Raw genomic sequence first — 22,277 nt, 5'->3', positions numbered from 1 at the left:
AACATTTTAACTAGATACTTAAAAATACTCTGATAATTTCAATAAGTTAGGTGACTGACCATCAAATATGCTTTTGCTTTAATCAAAATAGAACATAAATAAAAGTTTTAAGAAAATTTGCAATGCTGACAAAAAGCCTGAGCCAGCCTGATAATCATATTTTTTATTTAGTATACTGTAAGCTGAACACTACAACTGTAACAACATTTACAATATACTTGCACAAAAATATATCCCAACCTTTGAATGCTGCTTTCAGAGCTGTTTCAAGTCCTCCATCTGCCATCAGGCTTGATACTAGAAGATCTGTCATGAAGCGATGACCTGGGCTTGTATCAGAAGGATCAGTTACTAGAAAAATAAATAAATACATAAATAAATAAACACTTACACCAGAAAGCTAAAAATAACTAATTATTTTATGAAAAAATGACACAAATAAACAACTGATTGAAACAACCAAGGTTACAGAGATTATATGGAAAGTAATCTATAATGTTCCTTTTAAAAATGTCAAAAAGCTCCGGATCTTTTGGGATACAGTATGTTATATGAGGCTAGGAATGGGTTGCCCTGCTGTTAAATGGTTGACAGCAGTACACACAGGGTCCTTCAGCTACCCCTAACAATGATGTTTTATGCAACCTGTAATGCCTTATCTGGTCTTCAAAAACCACATGAGATATTTTCCTGTCCTCTCACTTGCTATACACAAACTGATAGTGCTACAGAAAAAATGAACAGGACCTTCTTGTAGGAAATTTAATGTAGTTCAATTTCGTACTGGGCTATGTTTTCACTGGAAGCTACGGTTTTTCAGTTATTAAAGAAAAACATACAGAAGTGATCTTCAAATGTACCCCCACCCTCCACACTCATCCGTCACCAGTCAGGATTTCTGGTATGTTGTTTGCGGCACTCCCTCCTACCACTGTACAAAAATTTTAGGCTACATGAACTACTTCCAATACATTTTTTTTTTTTTTATCTCCGTTGACTGGGCTATTACACCATCAGCAGAGTCAGCTATGTTGTTAACATTATCAATTTAAACACACCCGTGGAGATAGCAAAAGAAAAATGACTGTTGTAAACATTACACTACAACTATTCTATGAACATCTGTAATCTAGTATTTTATCCACCTTCAGCAACTGTGGTTGTATATAATGACGTAATAAGCAATAAGCTGCATAAAAGAAATTTAATTTCTTTACTGGTTTACGACTCTTAGTGCCGTCCTTCAGAAGGTTAAACTATTTCTGTACAGACACTAAGAACACCATGACTATGACATTTTGCTGTACACATCTTACTGTTGACACTCACAAATAATGTGATAGATAGAACCTACTGAAGAAGGGCACTAAGTGTCTGAAACTGGTAAAGAAATTAAACTTCTTTTGTGCTAGTAGTTGTTTGTTATTTTGTTATATTTGTAGTACAGATATTGTTTTTAATAAAGCTGACCTTTACCTAATATTTTATCATACACGATGTAAGCACAATGGACTGCACACCTATTTTTATTTGTCTTAGCTCCAGGTACAAAAGGTTAGGTACCTTCTTTTTAAATGACAAAAAGAGTAGATTTATTAAAGTGAACTTTACTACAGCAGCAATATTTACTGTAGCAGAATTCAGACATGTCAGTCATCACAGCATGGCAGTCTAAACTGTTTATGAAAACTGTCAGCACATATGTGACGCTAATGGTACTCATATTTTACAATTTTGTGATGAAGCTTGTTTCGCTAATGATTGTGACTGTACCACTTATTTATTTATACGTGTCCAGAACATAGCATACAATACATATGTTGTTGAATATATTACAAGGATTACAAGTCATATACACATGATGATATTCCATGTGGTGCCCAGAATTCTGCTGTACGAACTGCCTTATCATTTGCAACAACCAGATATCCAACGAGATTGGTTCTGCCAGTTCTCTGCAGTTGATTACTGTAATTACATGTAGAATTATGTGATATGATCAATGGTATCTAATTGGGTGTGGGAATGTCCAAATTTTTCTTAAAATGATTTTAGTTCATTATTGACTGAAATTAATAAGCTGTTTTATAAACATTTTTCTTTTGTTAGGGCATATGCATTGCAGTGTATGAGCCACCCCTAAAACTGTAACACCACACTTTGTTTTCAGGTCGTTCACTTGCGTGAACCCAGAAAAAGTTGTGCACTCAAATTTGAGAACACTGATGCCACATGCCTTGATATATTTCTCAGGAAGGAACCAGCTTGTACCCTGAGTTCTCCCTGGTTCATGTTTCCCCTATACAGGGGCCTAGAGCAACAACATTCTTGCTCCTCACAGTCAAATAAATGAGTACTATTAAGTCCTGTATTTCCTGGAGAGACAATCCATGGGGGGGGATAGTAATTGAAGTTCTTTTGGTATCACTACTACGTGATTCTCGGTAGTTCACCCAACACATCCATTCACAGCAGCTTTCTGTCACTTGATAAATGTCAGGATGTTTTCTCCAGCTAAACCTATACCTACACGACTACTCCATAGTTCACAGTTAAGTGTTTGGCAGAGGGTACACAGAACCACTTTCAAACTATGTCTCTACTATTCCACTATCGAATAGCATGTGGGAAAAACAAAAACCCATTTTATTTCAATCATCATTTCTCCCTATGTAGGTGAAAGCTGAAAAAATATTTTTGTATTCGGAACAGAAATCTGGTGACTGAAATTTTGTGAAAAGATATTACTGCAATGAAAAATGCCTTCATTTTAAATTTCCACCCCAACTCACTTTTTTTTTAGTGATACTCTTTCCACTACACCTACATCTACATGGTTACTCTGAAATTCACACTTAAGTGCCTGGCAGAGGGTTCATCGAACCATTTTCATACTACTTCTCTAACATTCCACTCTCGAATGGCGCGTGGGAAAAACTAACACCTAAATCTTTCCATTCGAGCTCTGATTTCTATTATTTTATTATGATGATCATTTCTCCCCATGTAGGTGGGTATTAACAAAATATTTATGCATTCAGAAGAGAAAGTTGGTGATTGATATTTTGTAAATAGATCTCGCTGCAAAGCAAACTGCCTTTGTTTCAGTGACTGCCACCACACCTCGCATATCACATCAGTAACATTCTCACCCCTACTCTGCGATAACACGGAACAAGCTGCCCTTCTTTGCACTTTTTTTATGTCCTCCATCAGTCTTACCTGGTAAGGATTCCATACACTATTATGTAATAAGACAAAATGAGCTGCCCTCTTCTGAACTTTTTCAATATTCAACATCAAACCTATCTCGTGAGAATTCCACACTGCACAGCAATGCATCTCAGAGATACTCGAAATTTTCATCAGATGTGAGTGGCTGATCAGTGCTCTTCCCTTTGCATCCACAATCAACTTCCAAGAATTTTTCATGCCACTCATAAATCTGATAGTGCAGAGGCAACTTCTTGCTGAATCGATGGCAGAATGAACATTGCACTTGAACAATGGATTGATTTCATGCACATTCAAACACATAAAATGATTTATCTTGCAATGTAGTTGCTATGTTGCTACATACAAACAACAGTGCAGCTGTATCCAAACTGTAAACCATCCTCTAACCATTGATGTGTGTAATTTCTTTCTATCTTTTATATTTTGTGTGTAATACATTTTGGAAATATGTTCTTTCTTTTTGAATCACCTAGTGTATAAGTTTAGAACAGTCTGTATTACAGACTCTTACTTCTAATTGATATCAATGGCGTGAGTCTATAATTCAGCAGATTACTTATATTTCTTTACTTGTGTATTGGTGTAACCTTTGAAACTTTCCAATCATTAGTTATGGGTTGTGTTTGACTGCTAAAAATGGAGCTATTTCATTATCATACTCAGAAGGAAACTTACAGTATTATACAGTTTGGACTGGAAGACTTGCCTTTGATAGTGACTTAAGTTGCTTTCTTACACATGGATATCTACTTCCCAATTAATCATTTCGACACTTGTTCTTGATTCAAATTCTGGACTATTTACCACATCTTCTTTGGTGATAGAATTTTGGACAATCATGTTCAGTAATCTCACTTTAACGGCACTGCAGTCAGTAAAACTACCACTGCCATCATGCAGTGAAGGTATTGACTGTGTCTTGACTCTGATATATTTTATATATGATCAGAAACTCTCTGGATTTTCTGGCAAGTTTTGAGGCAGAGCTTCATTGTGGAAGCTGTTAAAGGTATCTAGGATTGAAGTTCACACTAAGTTTCGAGAATCTGCACTCTATAGCTACCCAATGAGGCACCCCCTGCTGCCATGGCTCCTGTGATATGTTCTCCTGCCATCCTTCATAACTAAATTTCTGTTCTGACAATGTCTAATATTACATCAAATTTCAGAACAAAACTTTTTTTGAACATTCAAAGCTGTATCATTATTTCCCTACACAAATGTTAGACCTCAAGTGTTGGGAATTGAAGACAGAGTCACTTTAATCCCAAAAAGCTTTGCCACAAACAATAAGTTTGCTCTTTTTGAACACTGTTGTTTGTACCAATAGCTTCTTCCTGTGCAATGCTTTTGGCACTACCCAGTATAACTTGAGTGTCTGTGAATGTAGGTTCAGTTATGCATTTTATGTGTGATCAATTATTCTTAAAACAATATGGCTAAAAAGACAGAGAACTTACAGCTTTAACAGTGATTGGAAAGAGAAGTAGTGTCTTGTCAAATTCAGAGGAAAACCTGTGCACTTATTGCGTGACAGTAGTGTGTCTGTTCCCAAGATACTACAATCCCCTGTGTATCACTCACATAGCGATACGTGAATGGAACAGGAAGAAACCTTAATAGCCGGTACAATGGCACATACCCTCTGTCGTGAACCTCGCGGTGGATTGCAGAGTACAGATGTATATGTAGATGTAGAAGAAAAGTAATACTGAATGTCATTTTTTGACAAATCATACAAAATCAACTACTGACTTCCCTATTAGTTCTGAATTACAAAAACAGATAAGTGGAGATTTAAATCTACATTAATATTAAAGCAAAGTGCATTTACAAAGGCAACTCAGCAAAATAGTAACATGACAATGGTCTCTTAGAAAGTCTGTTATGTTTTAACGAAAAGGGAAAATCTTTCAGTGACACACAAGTATTTAAAAAGCAATGATTAGTGCCCTGGCATCTCTGTTCAATGGTCACAAAGCTAAATCTGCACTTACATCTTCTATAAAAGGACTTCAGCTCTTTCACAAAACTGTTGCCAGACATGTTGAACAGAGTTCTAAAAATTTATAATCTCAATTATATCAAGCCTGCAAACGTGTGAATATTTTCTGCTTCAGCTTGATGAAAGCACTGATGTTTCCAGTATTGGAGAGTTTTATTTATTTATTAGAATGGTCTTAAATGATTTTACAGTTAAGGGGGCATTTGCAGAAGTGCTGCCACAACAAGAACATAGCAGGGGAGAAGACATATTTAATATGTTCATGAAATTTGCAAAAGATATCAACTTTCTGCTCTCTAAACTTGTTGCTATAACAACAATCAACACCTTTCATTGACTGGAAAGAATATTGGATTCCTTGGTCTTTGTATAAGTCATTTCCAGAATTTCTTTCTTATCACTGTATTATCTACCAGGAAGCTTTAGGTGTTAAGGTTTTGATGTATGGTGATATAATTCTTCAGACAGATATAAGGAGGCTTAGTAGGGGGAAAACTCTGAAAGAGTTCTGCAGTCTTTTGGACTCTGGTGGAAAGGAACACATATCCCATTCATATTTTCATCCATGAGTATCATCTGGGACCTTAAAATGTAGCATCTATTTTTTGCAAATTTCACTTTGGCTTTTGTCCAAAATTTGCATCTATTATTTTGTTTCTAAATGATTAGATTAACAAATTTAAAAGGTTGTCACACTACATGAGAGAAGACAAACAAAGTGTTAGATCTTTGCTTTTGCATAAACTTCGACACTGTTTTCTTCCGAAATGGCCTTTGAAATAAATGGTTGTAGTTCCTTCATAAGTTGCATATAGAAGTATCAATTTTTTATTTCTTGATGGTGAATAGTTTTCAACATCTGTGTCCATTTTTAAATCATCTGTGCTGTAAGTGTGACACACGCAGGCAATAGCCCTTGCATAGGAACTTCCCCTGTAGTGATAAAAGTGGTATATGGCTGACTTAGCAACAGCAAAATACACCACATTGGACAGACGATAGAGAATAGACTACATAGGATGAACATTAGAGTATTTTGCCATTGTTAAGTCAGCAATATACTTCTTTGATTACTGCAGTGGCAGTTTCTGCACATGGGCTACCACCTGTATTTGTCACACTTACAACAAGGATAGTTTGAAAATGGACACAGGTGTCCAAAACTAAGTCGCCATCCAGAAATAAAAAATTGATACCTCTCAATGCAACTTATGATGGAGCTAAAACCATTTATTTCAATGACAAATAAGTTGCATACATATTTTTCACCTGTAGCATGCTGCAAGTTCGTAGAAATGGCCTTTCTTTGGCTGTATTTAAGCTTTCAAAAATGACTGTTCTGTTGAACACCAGCAGCATTTTTCTGCCTGTGAACTGAATGTGTCACCAATTTAAGGGGTTTCTAGAAATTATTTGATTTTTCCCCACCCAATTCGGTGACTTATTTGTAGTGGTAGCGAAGCAAGATTCTTCATTGTTGGCACTAAGCTCCCCTTCTTGGAGTGGTTCTGCTGTCCCACACATATAGCTTTAAGTATGAGATGTGGTGGCTTGCGACAATTAGTGATCTAAAGTTCTCCTTGACCATCTGTGATGCTTATGATCACTACTGGTATGTAGAGTTTAGAAACTGTTTGCAACTGACAAAAGCTTCATAATTTAACAGAGCATCTAGACTGATGACTGGAAGTTGCCTCATTGATGATGGGATAACAATGTATGGAAAAGCAAACAACTGCCCAGATCAGTTTCTGTTATGTGTGCTTGTTGGGACAGCTTCATCAACCTGGAGCTCTGTTCTTCCACAGTCTATGAGTGCTTGTGATGCCTGCAAGAAGTCTCATCCAGGAGCAACATTATGACTACATTTTGCAAAAATTGCAAATTTTAAGGGCTGCACCCTGTCACATCATAGTTATTATAGCAATACGCCCTCCTGTTGGCTAGATATACACTCTGTGATCAAAAGTATCCGGGCACCACCAAAAACATATGCTTTTGATATTAGGTGCATTGTGTTGTCACCTACTGTCAGGTACTCGATACCAGCGACCTCATTAATCATTATACATCATGAAAGAGCTGAATGGTGCATTCTGCGGAACTCACGGACTTCGAGTGTGGTCAGGTGATTGGGTGTCACTTTTGTCATACGTCTGTATGCAAAATTTCCACACTCCTAAACATCCCTAGGTCCACTGTTTCCAATGTGATAGGCAAGTACAAGCATGAAGGGACACGTACAGCACAAAAGCGTACAGGCCAACCTTGCCTACTGACTGACAGAGTCTGCCGACAGTTGAAGAGGGTCATAATGTGTAATAAGGAGACACCTATCCAGACCATCACACAGGAATTCCAAACTGCATCAGGATCCACTGCAAGTACTATGACAGTTTGGCGGGAGGTGAGAAAACTTGGAATTCGTGGTTGAGCAGCTGGTCATAGGCCACACATCATGCTGGTAAATGCCAAACACTCAGTGTAAGGAGCGTAAACATTGGATGATTGAACAGTGCAAAAACGTTGTATGGAGCGATGAATCATGGTAAACAATGTGGCGATCAGATGGCAGGGTGTGGATATGGCGAATGCCTGGTCAATGTCATCTGCCAGCGTGTGTAGTGCCAACAGGTAAAATTCAGAGGCAGTGGTGTTATGGTGTAGTGATGTTTTTCATGGAGGGGGATTGCACCCCTTGTTGTTTTGTGTGGCACTATCATAGCACAGGCCTACATTGATGTTTGCTTCCTTCTTGCTTCCCACCGTTGAAGAGAAATTCAGGGATGGTGACTGCATCTTTCAATATGATCAAGCACCTCTAGAAGAGCATAGTGTTCCGAAAAATTGGAAAAGGGCACAGGTCATCACCGTTTTCAAGAAGGAAGGTCAAACAAATGTGCAGGACTATAGACCTATATCTCTAACGTCAATCAGTTGTAGGATTTTGGAACACGTATTATGTTTGAGTATAATGACATTTCTGGAGACTAGAAATCTACTCTGTAGGAATCAGAATCGGTTCCGAAAAAGACGATCGTGTCAAACCCAGCTCGCACTATTCGTCCACGAGACACAGAGGGCTATAGACACAGATTCCCAGGTAGATGCCGTGTTTCTTGACTTCCGCAACACATTTGATCCAGTTCCCCACAGTCATTTAATGAACAAAGTAAGAGCATATGGACTATCAGACCAATTGCGTGATTGGATTGAAGAGTTCCTAGATAACACAATGCAGCATGTCACTCTCAATGGAGAGAAGTCTTCCGAAGTAAGAATGATTTCAGGTGTGCTGCAGGGGACTGCCGTAGGACCGTTGCTATTCACAACATATATAAAATGACATTGGAAGTTCACTGAGGCTTTTTGCGGATGATGCTGTAGTATATCAAGAGGTTGTAACAATGGAAAATTGTACTGAAATGCAGGATCTGCAACAAATTGACACATGGTGCAGCGAATGGCAATTGAATCTCAATGTAGACATGTGTGATGGGCTGTGAATACATAGAAAGAAAGATCCTTTGTCATTTAGCTACAATATAGCAGGTCAGCAACTGGAAGCAGTTAATTCCATAAATTATCTGGGAGTAGGCATTAGGAGTGATTTAAAATGGAATGACCATATAAAATTAATCATCAGTAAAGCAGATGCCAGACTTAGATTCATTGGAAGAATCCTAAGGAAATGCAGTCCGAAAACAAAGGAAGTAGGTTACAGTACAATTGTTCACCCCATGCTTGAATACTGCTCACCAGTGTGGGATCCATACCAGAAAGGGTTGATAGAAGAGAGAGAGAAGATCCAACGGAGAGCAGCGCACTTCGTTACAGGATCATTTAGTAATCGCGAAAGCATTATGGAGATGATAGATAAGCTCCAGTGGAAGACTCTGCAAGATAGATGCTCAGTAGCTCGGTACGGGCTTTTGTTGAAGTATCGAGACAATACCTGCACCAAGGAGTCAAGCAGTTTATTGCTCCCTCCTACGTATATCTCGTGAAGAGACTATGAGGATAAAATCAGATAAATTAGAGCCCATGCAGAGGCATACTGACAATCTTTCTTTCCAAGAACAATATGAGACTGGAATAGAAGGGAGAACTGTTAGAGGTACTCAAGTTACCCTCCGCCACACACCGTCAGGTGTCTTGCGGAGTATGGATGTAGATGTAGATGTAGATGTACATGTGACAATAACATCCCTGTAATGGACTGGCCAGCAGAGAGTCCTGACCTGAATCCTACAGAACACCATTGGGATGTTTTCGAACGCCGACTTCTTGCCAGGCCTCACCAACCGACATCGACACCTCTCCTCAGTGCAGCACTCTGTGAAGAATGGGCTGCCATTCCCCAAGAAACCTTCCAGCACCTCATTGAACGTATGCCTGCAAGAGTGGAAGCTGTTATCAATGCTAAGGGTGGGCCAACATTATATTGAATTCCAGCATAACTGATGGAGGGCGCCACGAACTTGTAAGTCATTTTCAACCAGGTGTTCAGATACTTTTGATCACACTGTGTATTTCCCATTTGCAACTTTCAGCACAACTGCATTCATATTACCGATATATTCTTTAGCTGGTGACAACCACCATTCCGCATTACAGAAAGCGTAGCCCCTGCACCCACTAGCACCCAGCCTGGTTGGCCATTGATGACAATGCCAGTGAGATTTCCTTACATGTTGGTAACTATTTGTCCTTGAAGGATTTTCATCTGTGGCAATGCCACCTCCATAGGTGGTCACCTCGCTTAGTTTTCCTGAGTTTAGCAGCTAGGTGAGTGTCTGGTACCTATGTACAGGGATGAGAAGTTGATACAGTGTGTTGGGAAGTGACCTTGTCTATGGAACAGCAATGGCCTCCATCCTAGAGGAGGTTGACAATAATTGTTTGCAGTTGACTGCCATGAATAGAACTGTTGAGATAGTTGATGGCTGGTGGTGTAGTAGTCATTGAACACTTGTTATCTTTCCCCACAGCAACGTATGAGTCCTGGGTGTCCAACATGGATATACACTAGCATGTTGTCCTCTGTTCTCCAAATGTCTGTTCTTCTGCAGGGCTTTACACTTGGTGGAGAAGCTGGTTGTACTTACATTGATTGGGTACTGGGTGGTTCTATGATGGCTGTGTTATAAGTCCAATTTGACTCAGACCATTCTTCCTGGATGTTAGACTGATGACAGATATTGGTGCTTAAGATCAATACACCTCTTCTTCAATATTCTGTATTAGCTCCTGCTGTATGGGGTCCACATTAATGACTGCTATCTCTTGTTTACTTGGCCCAACAGTTCTGACTGCCATAAACTGCTGGATTTCTTTTCTTATTACCTGGCATATGAAAAAGCAAGATTGTGGTCATCTTCCACAACTGCCACAGTGGACCACATTCAGGTGTCAGTCATATTTGTCTCATTCACCTCTTTTATGTTCCATTTCGTCAATGGCTGGCTCCATCTGATGAATTTCTTGCTGGTTGTGACATCTTTATCAGAATAGTCTGGTACATGTCCCCTGTTACTCCTTTCATTAAGAGAAAGATTTTGTTAGCTTCAGTCATATTCAGATACACAATGTGGCACAGGAGCAAAAATTTCTGAATGTACACATGAAATTAGACCCTGTTCTTCAACTGTTCTTCCATTCCAAATTGACTTGCTGCAGATTGTCACCATACATACACTTTCCTCACACCTGTTTTGGGCTGGAATTTGTTCCAGTTAAAGAGCTTCTCTTCATTGTTCCTGAACCCCTGCTGGGCTGTGCCATCCAAGTAAAAGTACACATTTGCCAGACACAGACCTGTTGCATCTGGCAACTCCTCCATCATGTCCTGACCAGCGTCTCCAGAAAACACTGGTGGATGCCTGACATGCAGCTGTTTTGAAATTCCCTGACAATACAGACCTTGGGAAAGATGGACTGCTTGCGTTCAGTTCCTGTCTTTGCAATGCAACAGCTTTTATGTTACCAAATTGGAGCTACAGTGATGTAAATATTTCAAATCACCCAGTGTCTCCACCAAACAATGTCAAGTCATAACCACAATTAAGTACAAATCGGAACACAGGATTGTCAACAAACTTCAACACTTAGCACTCAGATAACAAATTCCTTATAGTAATTCAGTCACAGATGCATTTTATTAAGCTGGTGACTAGTTTCGAACTAGCAAGTTCATTTTCAAGTCAGACCTATTAAAGACCTGTGGTAGGGAAGGTGAATGGTCAATATTGGTTTATTGGGAGAATTTTACGAAAGAGTGGTTCACCTGTAAAGGAGACTGCATAAAGGATGCCGGTATGACCTATTCTTGAGCACTGCTTGAGTTTGGAATTAATATCAGATCGGATTAAAGGAAGACCTCAAAGCAACTCAGATGTGGGCTGCTACATTTGTTACCGGTGGGTTCGAACAACACATGTTATGGACATGCTTCAGGAACTCAAATGTGAATCCCTGGAGGGAAGGCGACGTTCTTTTTGAGAAACACTATTGAGAATATTTAGAAAACCAGCATTTAGAGCTGACTGCCAAACAATTCTACTCCCTCCAGCATACTGTGTGCGTAAGGACCGCGACAATAAGATATGAAAAATTATGGCTCACAGAGGCATAAATAGTCATTTTTCCCTGGCTATATTTGTGAGTGGAACAGGAACGGAAATGACAAGTAGTGGTACAGGGTACCTTCCGCTGTGCATCATACAGTGGCTTGCGGAGTATCTACATAGATATTTAGATGCAGATGAAGATGTAGATGTATATGTAGATGAAAGCTGCTCTAATAGTGACTCATTAGGCGACACTCAGTTGTCACGTAGGTAACACACACCTGATACATAGTCACACTAGGCTCCACAGTGTAGTTCAACTGCACTTTCTGAATACACCTATACTGTGAAACTGATCTGATATTCTGTGTGACTACATATCGTGTATATTAACTATGTGTGAACTGACTGTCACCTGCCGCAGCACTATTAGTGCAGCTTTAATAGAGAATTTATAACAGACAGCTGGCTTCATCCCTCCCCCCCCCCCTTTTTTCCCCTCTGCTCCCTCTGCCCAACAAAACCTACAATAAGCAAACCTCAGGTCACTCAATGGTAGTTAAGCTCCCTCAAGTGCTCACCATTTGATACCAACCAGTTAGCATGTGGTGCTTCAGACCTCCAATGGAGTCAGCAAGAATTACAGTTTGACACTTTCAGAGAGATCAACGCAGAACCCCTGGGAGGGCATGAAACTAATTCCACTTCTGTTATTTCCTGATAGATTAAAACTGTGTACCAGTCTGGGATTTGAAACTGGACCTTTGCCTTTTGCAGGCTCTTACAAACTGACCTATCCAAGCGTCACTCATGACCCAACTTTACAGCACTGCCCGCAGTGGAAAAGTTCCAGTTAAGAGTTCCATTCTAGTATACATTTTTTTATTGGTCAGAAGTTTCAGAACAGCACAGATTTTAATGCAAAGTGAAAAATTCATTCTGGAAATGGGCCTCTACAGTATCCTTTCTTTCAGGAAGGGTAGCCTAGCAGAAGATGCAAGACACCCTTGGTGACACTGGAAAGAGAAACTGGCAGACCTGAAACAAACACAGTACATGAAAAGCGAGGTTCTCAGCTTGAAGTCCAGTCCAACACTCAGTTTTAGTTTGTTGAAAAGTTTCAAAGAAGTGCACATTCTCCTTCACAGTGAAAGATTAATTTTCATTCTGTATAAGATTAATGGTGACCCAGAAGATTAACAGACAAATCACTGTTACAAAATCAATAGCTTGTGAAGTTATAGAGAGCTCAAATATGGATGTCTACAGGTCCTAAAAGTGACTCAAAGTGGTATCATGATTTTCTGAAGAATTCCTGGACAGTCTTCCGTAATCTATATTCAGATTTCATTGGTATGAACTGCTTCAGGGCACTCATCAGTCAGTTGTCACTAAACCTCCTGCACATCCAATTAGCAAAATGATTCATAAATAGACAGTTCACTCTAGTTGGAACTCAGTGAGAGTAGTGTTATGAAGGAAAGATATGACTTTAATGTCAATAACTACCCTGATGTAATGATTGCATCTGTGACCACACGCAATCTGTAGAAGTCACAAACATAAATCACAATCCTCAATTGACTGCAATACCATACCAGTCCTGAGATTCATTTTGTATAATTCTCAAATTTACCACTGTTAAATGACCTTTAACTTCCAACAACTCAGGATACAATGGATGCATCAATATAAACAATGACATCTTGCCTGGCAACAAGTTACAAAATGAAATAAAATCCCACTTATCCAAATTAATTGACATGCATATTAAGTAGCTGACTGCAGCTGTTCTGCATAATTTGGAGCATCATACTTAACAAAAGGCAGCCACAATAGTGTGGCTATCCACGTATCATTCACAATAAACACTATTAAAAAAACATTAACAGACTCAACAGCTATTGCTATGCTTGGGAAGTGACAACAGGCAAATTCGTAATATTTTGTAATATTTCTTCAGCTTGCTTCTGGACTTCAATTGCAACATGACAATCCCCAAACATGTCACCTTGAATGTGGAAGCCTTCTTTAACCAACACTTCTACCCTGTCTTATTTTATGGCTTGACATGCAACTGAATAGAAACACAGAATAGGATCATTCAGAAAATACTATAATTGTATCCTTCAGGCCAGTGTTTTGGGGACTTTGTACAAAATGGACTAAGAAACAGCATCTTGTAATTATATCAAATATCTTTCTGGTTTTATGTTTCAATGTAAAAAGTCTCATTCTAAACTGGAGTGGATCTGCAAAACATCAATTTTTAGCTGTAGAGTAGCTACATCAGTCTAATACTGTATTTTAGTTGTTTACTTGTATCAACATTAGTCTCTTATGGTATATACATCATGTTTCCTGATAATTCCTTGCTAGCATTTGTTTGTTTGTTTTTATTTTTCCCAAGAACTGAATGGAATACAAAGCAGGGCATGAGTGTACTGGACGCACATAAACGATAGTGAAAATTCCGGCTCTACAGTCACTAAGAGACACATACACATTAGACATAAGACTTGTACCAGCAGAACTCTTGCAATATGGGTGGCCAGATTTGGGTCTCAGACTAGTGGAATGATGTGTCCCAAACCAAATTTCTTGACGTCACTTTCAAGCTCGCATAAATTTGTCACATTCTCTGTCAAAGCTAACAAGAAATTCAGCTGACTGCTGGCACACAGAAAGGTGGAGCAGAGTGAAATGAAAGGGGGTGTGGGGTGATAACACCTGCTTGCGGGTATAGGTTAGTGTCCAAGCAATGTTGTTTGTTGCCTACCTCTGTCAATAAGGTGCATGGTCAATGTGATCAAGCTGAAAACTGTGGATGACTGTCTTTAAATGCACCAAAGTTCATCCTGTACAGAAAGTGGCACATTCTGCAGGTTTACTGGTGCATACAACCATACTGGTTCACTGGCAGTGGTAGACAGCTTATTCGTTTCAGAATTTCCATTTAAAAAACTATCTTCATGAACGTGGATCAATAGTATGCATCCCAGCTCATGGCTATAAGGCACCTTGCTATTATGAGGCAGGAATTTTTATATAAAGTTAACACCGATACTTGCAAACCTATTGCCAAATGAAAAAGAAAGGGAGGGGGGGGAGGGGGGTGGCATTGCATTCACATCTAGAACAGAGACAGAGGAAAGGGAGCCTTAATTAATACTGCCCACACAGTTGTCCAATTACAGTGGGCAAAGATATGCCAGTAGAGAATTGTGCAACAGTGAAAACACAGTACCTGATATGATGACACACATTTCTGCAAGTTGATGAAATGTTACGTGACATGTTAATTGTAGATATCAAAAAGTCTAGCTGAATGACTGTATGGAAGAAGTGGTGAAACATGGAACAGGCTCTGTGGTGTTCTGAACATGTTTTGATCACACAGAAATAGACTCTCTTGTTGTTTAATCAAAACAGCAACATTGAGCTGTTGTAGACTCGCATTTCCCTGCTTACCATTCAGCTCAACAAGTACTATAACATTATGAGACTGGCTTTAAACAGTTCTCATATACTACTATGTTATAGCTGTTACTGTAATGCAAGAAGAACATCCAGAAGCAACCATACATTTACACTGGCTCACCAAGTCCTCACATTGAAAACTCACAGTGAGTTTTCAGTGAAAACTTTTGAGTGAAGTACAGCACAAGCCAGACACAGTCTTCACGTAACATGACCAATTTGCATTAACTGTTGTGGCTGAAGTGGCTGAGCACTGATATTTCCTACGTACATGCAGTGCTATAGAGAACCACAGTTAATGTCTCCAGCAACTGCAGCCACTGCAGCCTCTATGGAAAGCTGCAGGGATTGATTTATTGATACCTCTTTACACATTCTCCATGCAGCTGGAGTCATCTTTTTATACACACAGTATAGCTGCACAATAAGTCATACATTGGCCACACACATTCTAGTAGTATTTTTGAATCAACAAGTATACGTACAGACAAAAGGCTAGTGTGAATGCAACTAGTTTGCTTTCACACTAGTATATAGTATGCCATCTCTACACTCACCACCACCATTCCACTTCAGTTCCTTACGCGAACCCCAAATCCCCAAATAATGCCTACCCCCCTTCCTCAGCCAAAATCATTTTTCCGTGATTATCCCAATTGTTTCCATTGTGTTTATGGCTTACCTTGTTCCATGCCAAAGAAACATTCTTTTATTGAACATCCCACCAGCAACGAGGTCATTAGAGATGGAGCACAAGCTCGAATTAGGGAAGGATGGAGAAGGAAAGCAGCCATGCCCTTTTGAAGGAACCATCCCAACAATTGCCTTAAGCGATTTAGGGAGATCATAGAGAACCTAGATCACGATGATCAGACACCGGTTGTAACTGTAGTCCTCCTGAATGCGAGTCTAGTATACCCCACTCAGTCTCTCTCCCTCAGTTTGAGATTCATATCTTGATGCCACATTCTTTGAAAGGACATGAAGATTGAATGCTCAAGGCAGTTTTGTATAGAATTCAACAACATGGAATGAAACTTTGACCACTGGTATCATAGTGTTAATCATAACGTCACAGAGGTCTGAGCATTTGCTTTACCTTATGGATTTTGTACTGTTGTGTAATCATTTATATCTTTGAATGTCACTATAATAACCCACGTTAAATTTAACCAAACAGACTAAATTATATAAACCATTGACATTCAATTTTTTTGTGTCCAGAAAATACATCAAGGCTACCATTGATTTAGAGAGATATATGAAATTCACATACTAAAACACAAAAAATAATGCTCAGAATACCTGAATTAGGCAGCAGTGATGAAAGGGTGCGGGCCCTTTCATCAGCCGTTGGAAGGAGTGCACTCCAGCCAACTTGTAATGCAGCCTGGGCTGCAGCCTGCACAGAACCAAGCACTCCACGATTACTAGCCAATTGAACCACTTTCTCTTTCAAGTTTATTAAGAGGCTGCTTCCTGATGTAAGACCAACACTTGCCACATCCATATTGTGCCCAATTAGCACATGTAACTGTAAATTACAAAGAAACAAATTAAGTCCAGTTTACAGTATCTTACCAAATGAGCCTTACAAATGTAGTCAGTTCAGCCATACAAATGCAATTATGTAGCCTAGTAAATGTAATCTGTGTTTCCTTCTGTGGAACTTTTCACTAGAGTGAATCTCATAACTATAGAACCATTATACCTATGATCAAGAAATGATGTATGCTCAAATATAGATGAAGATAATATTTATTCTGAAAAATTAAACAGTAATAAATGGTAGACAATGAAATCACCCACTCATGTCTTCAACAGCAGATGGTTCACATACATAACTGATATGATAACTATAGTCTGTTCAAAATTACTTTATGACTGACAGCTACAAGGGAAGTAATAGGAGGAAACCCCATGTGGGAAGCACAGACCGTATTCCGCCAATCTCGAGACCCGTAGCTGCAGCAAACACCCAAAGTTGCCATACCTTCACCCCATTACCTCAACACTTCCCACCTGCAATGGCCTTCAGTTTCAGTCAGTTTGCCCTCCTATGCAAGCATTGCACCCAGTGATTTTGTTTATGTTTGTGTTTGCAGTTGTAGGAGCTATTACTTTATTTATTTTACTGTTATTTGTTGTGCAGCACTGAACAATGGTAGTAGGAAGTTCTCTTGGGCAGGATATTGCTGTACAAGGGCAGTGGAGAGAAATGGTTTGTACATTACGTGCCTACTTTGAGACTGGAAAACGTAACAGTTGCCCACTGCTCTCTGTTAACAAGGTAATCAACAGAACAGTGGTGGCCCTGAACAGTAAACAAAAAGTGTGTTTTGAAGACTGGAAAGGAAATGTTTAAGAAAGAAAAAGAAGCTGGAGAAACATCAAAACTGAGAACCCTTGGAGAAAAAAAGTTGTATGGACAAGTGGATTACCAATAACTTTTTAAACGCAGTTGCACATCATTATTCACAGTTTCACACAATCTAGGCATTCACTATGGACATTTCTGTGGTCATATGCTGTTGACAGAGGAGGCTATAGCTGCATGGTGATGCCATAGTATGCAAATGGATGAACTGGTGTGGCTTGATGAAACATGGTCAATTCTGGTCATTTTTATCAAGCTCGACAGAGAACACATCTAAACAACAATGGCAATACTTCCTGGCAAGTGGGGCACACTTAATTCTTCTTCATGCAGCCACTGTGCAAAGTTCTGTCCCAAACAGTTAACTGGTTTTTAAATTAAAAATACACAGAAGACTACAATGAAGAAAAGAACCACATTACATTTACAAATTGTTTCATACAGTCACTAATACCAAACCTGGGAAAACTATCAACACTTGTTCTATGTAATGGTCCCTACAATTCAGTTGCAGTTGACAAGGCACCTTACGTGCCGATGGGGAAGGAATAAATGATTGATTGGGTCTAGCACCAAACTTCAATGTGTGTGATAACCTTATGGGGAAAAAAATCCATAAACCACACTTCCCCATATACAAAATCGAGAATCTCGCAAAACCATACCAGAAAACAGTCGTTAGATTACCACCCTACCATTGCCATTTCAACCCGATAAAGTTACTATGGGCTCAAATTAAATTTATATTTCCTGGAATAATAATACATTTACTATCTCTGTAGTCAAAGCACTCGCACAAGAAGCTGTCAGGAACATCATCACACAAGAAGCTGTTAGGAACATCACCACTGAAGATGGTAGAAAAGCCATCAAGCGTGCACGGAGCAGCATTGAAGGAGCATGACAGACTGAAGCTGTTTTGGAAAATTCAGAGAAGGAAGTGATTATTTCATTGAATAATGACAGTGACACTGACATGTCAAGCATCTGTCACAGGTACAAAAGTGACATCAGGGGCGTTTTTCCATTATTACCATAGAAATGGGGCACAGAGGGATTCAGCTGAATGTTTGGAGCACACAATTTACAATGGTAACTAGCTACATAAAAAATTATATTGTTTTGAAACTTTAATAACAAAGCCTTTTCAGCAACTATTACCAAATGTAGTTCGTTTTAGGAATTCAGTCTATATCAAATAAAATAAATATTACTTTGTACATTATAATTGCTACAATACTGTCTTAGTAATTCGTTGCTGCAGATAAAACTAAAATCAAAACATAGTGCAACTTTTCCGCTACAAATTGATGATAGTTCCGTATCTGTACACTGAATACTTTGCCTGTTTGAGTGAGTTACATGAAGCGTAATACTACGTGCACGTGCCATTCGGGATGTGACAACTCTGGTCCATGCTTCTTCATGTTCCTGCAGAACCACCAATGCTAAAGCAATTTTGAGCAGACTATAAATAAAACATTTTTGTACATGTTATAGTTTTTCAGCAGCAGTGGCATGACGGAGAGGGATGGCTTACATCATATACTTATAAGTGAATCAACAGACTTTGTCACTGGCTCAGGGACTACCAAATGCAGTTACTAGGGCAAGTAATGAAAATGTAACAAAATGGTGTCCTTGTGATCAACCTGGCATATTAGGACTGCACTTCCTTGTGGACACAGGTTCACATACTGTAAATCACTGTAAAGTGTTTAACAGTAATTTTTACCATTCTAGTATCACTAAGTTTCATGTTGCCTTTAGTGCCATTAAATCCAGCTATTCAAAGACATTTTCATTGGCAGAATTTTGTCAACTAAGAAATGAGGAACTGTAGCTTGCAAGTAAATCTCCTGGTCATAGTACACGCAAATGTCAATGATTAAAATTCCAAATCCCTGCATCAACTTACATAGTGAAACAAAAGATACTGTGTATGATAACCCAGCTTTCAGATGTGAAAGTCTAACTTGGCAGACCCCTGTGAGCTTCACATATTTTGTGACAAGTTTGTTATTATTTCTTAAATGGAAATGTGTTAAATATTTTTATCATGTATTTCACATCCATTAGAGCCATTTAACTTGGAATCTGTGGAAGAGACATTAATATGTGTATACACATTTTAATACGTATTCCTGTTTTTTTTAACTTGCCTACATCCTTGAAGACCTGCTCACAAAGGATCTATGAATAAAAGGTATATCTACTCTAAACTAGTCCAGATGCTTAGTGGGAGGATTAATCTATGTGCTGAAACAGCATTCACTCATTCCTGTCATTTCACACAGAACTAAAATAACATTTTAAAAAATTACATTACAAAACCTCTCATCACAGATATCTAAAGTCAGTACAATAGTTATGATAAACTACTTTAACTAAGCTCTAACTAAATATGCAGAAAAGTTCTAGTAGAATATAAATAATGTAGGCTTCTGTGTGCCTGTTGATGACAAACACTTACTCTAACTGGTGAGTGGTTTCCTTCACTCCCAAATTATTAAAATTGACAGCATGCAATGGGAAGGCACATTGACATACCACATCATACAAACACATTTCTTTGGCTGCCTTGTCAGTTATAATGTTTCCCCATATCCCAATGTGTCCAGCAGGAAGGAGGAGATTAGTGTTCAACTGCTAGTTGACAACGAGGCCATTAGAGAAGAATACAATCTCAGATTAGGCAAGGTGGAGAAGGGAAGCAGCCATGCCATTTTGAAGGAACCATCCTGGCATTTGCATCATGCAATTTAGGGAAATCACGGAACACCTAAATCAGGATGGCTGGATGTGGGTTTGAACTGTCGTCCTTCTGAATGTGAGTCCAGAATCACAATGTGTGCAAATGCAAAGTAAAAGACTTCTTTGCCTCAATGTTGGAGTCGCTGTAAGGAGTCATGGATGAGCTGAATCAACAAGTGTACTTGGTACATTTGGTGAATCACTTGCACTGCACTGAGCGAGTTGGAACAGATGAGAAAACTTTTACTGTGATGCCTTTGAATCCAATCCAGCCCCATCATAATGCCACATAACACTGCATCACAATTTGTAAATTGTTCCAGAAGGCACACCTGGAAATTTCTATTTGCGGAAACAGATGAAGAATCAAGGGCATAAACTTACTGGGATCCATTCGTATAAACAACAATAAAACAGTGGTACTGAAGAAAACAGAGATGTTAAAATATAATGTGGATTACAAGCTTTCTTTGGGCCCCTAAACAACAAAAGGTGGCACTTGTTCCTTTCCTCACTGTGTATTTGGGGGACTAATAAATCCATATCTGTGAGACAGTCAGTACGACTGTATTCCAAATAGATTGGCCACATGGATCCAATTCCTCAACTGTCACTCAAAGTTGGGATGGACTACCACACTAAATGCCAATGACGGAGGCAACAATGAGGTGTTCAGTGCCTGTCAAGCCAGGAGGAGGTGCCACTGAATCTGTAGTGGTGTTTCATTAGCCTCATCTAAAATGCTCCAGTTGATATCTGAATGCTTTCATGGTGGACAGTGTCTATATTTTGAGGTAAGAAATATGGGCTGATCCCTAAATCACACTGCCATAATCTGTGATCTGACAAATGAGCCACAAAACTGCAGGGGGAGGAATCTATCAGTTCCCTACACCTCTCCACTGAGGCACTTCACAATATTCAATGATTTGAAGCCCTCGTTTGCAAGTCTTTTAGGTGCAGGAACCAGGTTAAGTCAAATAGTAGGAGCAAAAATGTGCACATTGTCCTTAAACTTTAAAATAATGTCCCCCATTATGTACTCTGATGGATGAAAACTGAGGTGAGAAGAGTTTAAGTTGAAAAAAAAGTAGTCTTCTCAAGTGAGAACCTTTTATTGGTCTGTTTCCAGCCTCCTTATGGTCAGCTAAAGTTGCCTTGTAGTCATCATAAAATCAGAGGGAGAGCAGAAGATGGCGAAGTCATCCACAAATAAAGAACTTTTAAATGGACTTCTGACTGCAGAGGAGTGATAGTGATGCAAACAGTGTGACACTCACAAGGAAAAGGCCTTGTAGGGAAGCAGCCTACTAACGCCATATAGAATTCATATGCTTTCCATTGTGTGCCAGCCTTGTTCGCTGTAACTAGCTATGATGTCACGAATGTTGCGCAGTACCTTAAAAGTAAAGTAAATAATCTGAAAAGTTAGTAGCATGTCAGGAGTGATGCTAAAATGATAATGTGTTAAGTTTCAGTTTAATAACTTCAACAGTTTTCCGGAATTTGGAAGTTTTATGTAAAAATAATCGGTGCAACAGGAAGGAGTTAGAAACTTCAAAATTTATATTCAGATTCCTTTTTCACTGTAATTTAATGGAAACAACATAATGGGTCTCACAAAGTAATACTTTGGTTGAAATTCATGATTTTCTGTTTTTATGTCCTAAAAGTACAGAAGGCAAGATAGATTAAGTAAGTGATTAGATAAAGCTAGGCTGTTTAGATTTAAGTAGAATGGACATACGCTATAATGACAAAGATGTGAGATGTTTCCAAAAGGTAGCTATAAAACTATAGCTGTAGCATCTCTCCAAAGGTTCAAATGGCTCTGAGCACTATGGGACTCAACATC

At 39.0% G+C, this 22,277-nt stretch overlaps 1 protein-coding gene across 2 annotated transcripts in view; it reads right to left on the bottom strand.

The window, feature by feature from the left end:
* Window positions 1-22,277, bottom strand: part of LOC126297739 (E3 ubiquitin-protein ligase HERC2) — a 752,343-nt gene that overhangs the window by 559,007 nt on the left and 171,059 nt on the right. For both annotated transcript variants that reach the window (XM_049988889.1, XM_049988890.1), the window contains 2 exons: window positions 16,597-16,825; window positions 241-351 (listed from right to left, as the gene is read on the bottom strand). In XM_049988889.1, the coding sequence (XP_049844846.1) occupies window positions 241-351; window positions 16,597-16,825 (340 nt within the window). The remainder of the gene's footprint in view (window positions 1-240; window positions 352-16,596; window positions 16,826-22,277) is intronic.

The sequence above is a fragment of the Schistocerca gregaria genome, chromosome X (assembly GCF_023897955.1).
Source record: "Schistocerca gregaria isolate iqSchGreg1 chromosome X, iqSchGreg1.2, whole genome shotgun sequence".
NCBI classification, from domain to species: domain Eukaryota; kingdom Metazoa; phylum Arthropoda; class Insecta; order Orthoptera; family Acrididae; genus Schistocerca; species Schistocerca gregaria.
The sequence above is the reverse complement of the archived record's forward strand: the minus strand, read 5'-3'. Positions and strand labels throughout refer to the sequence as shown.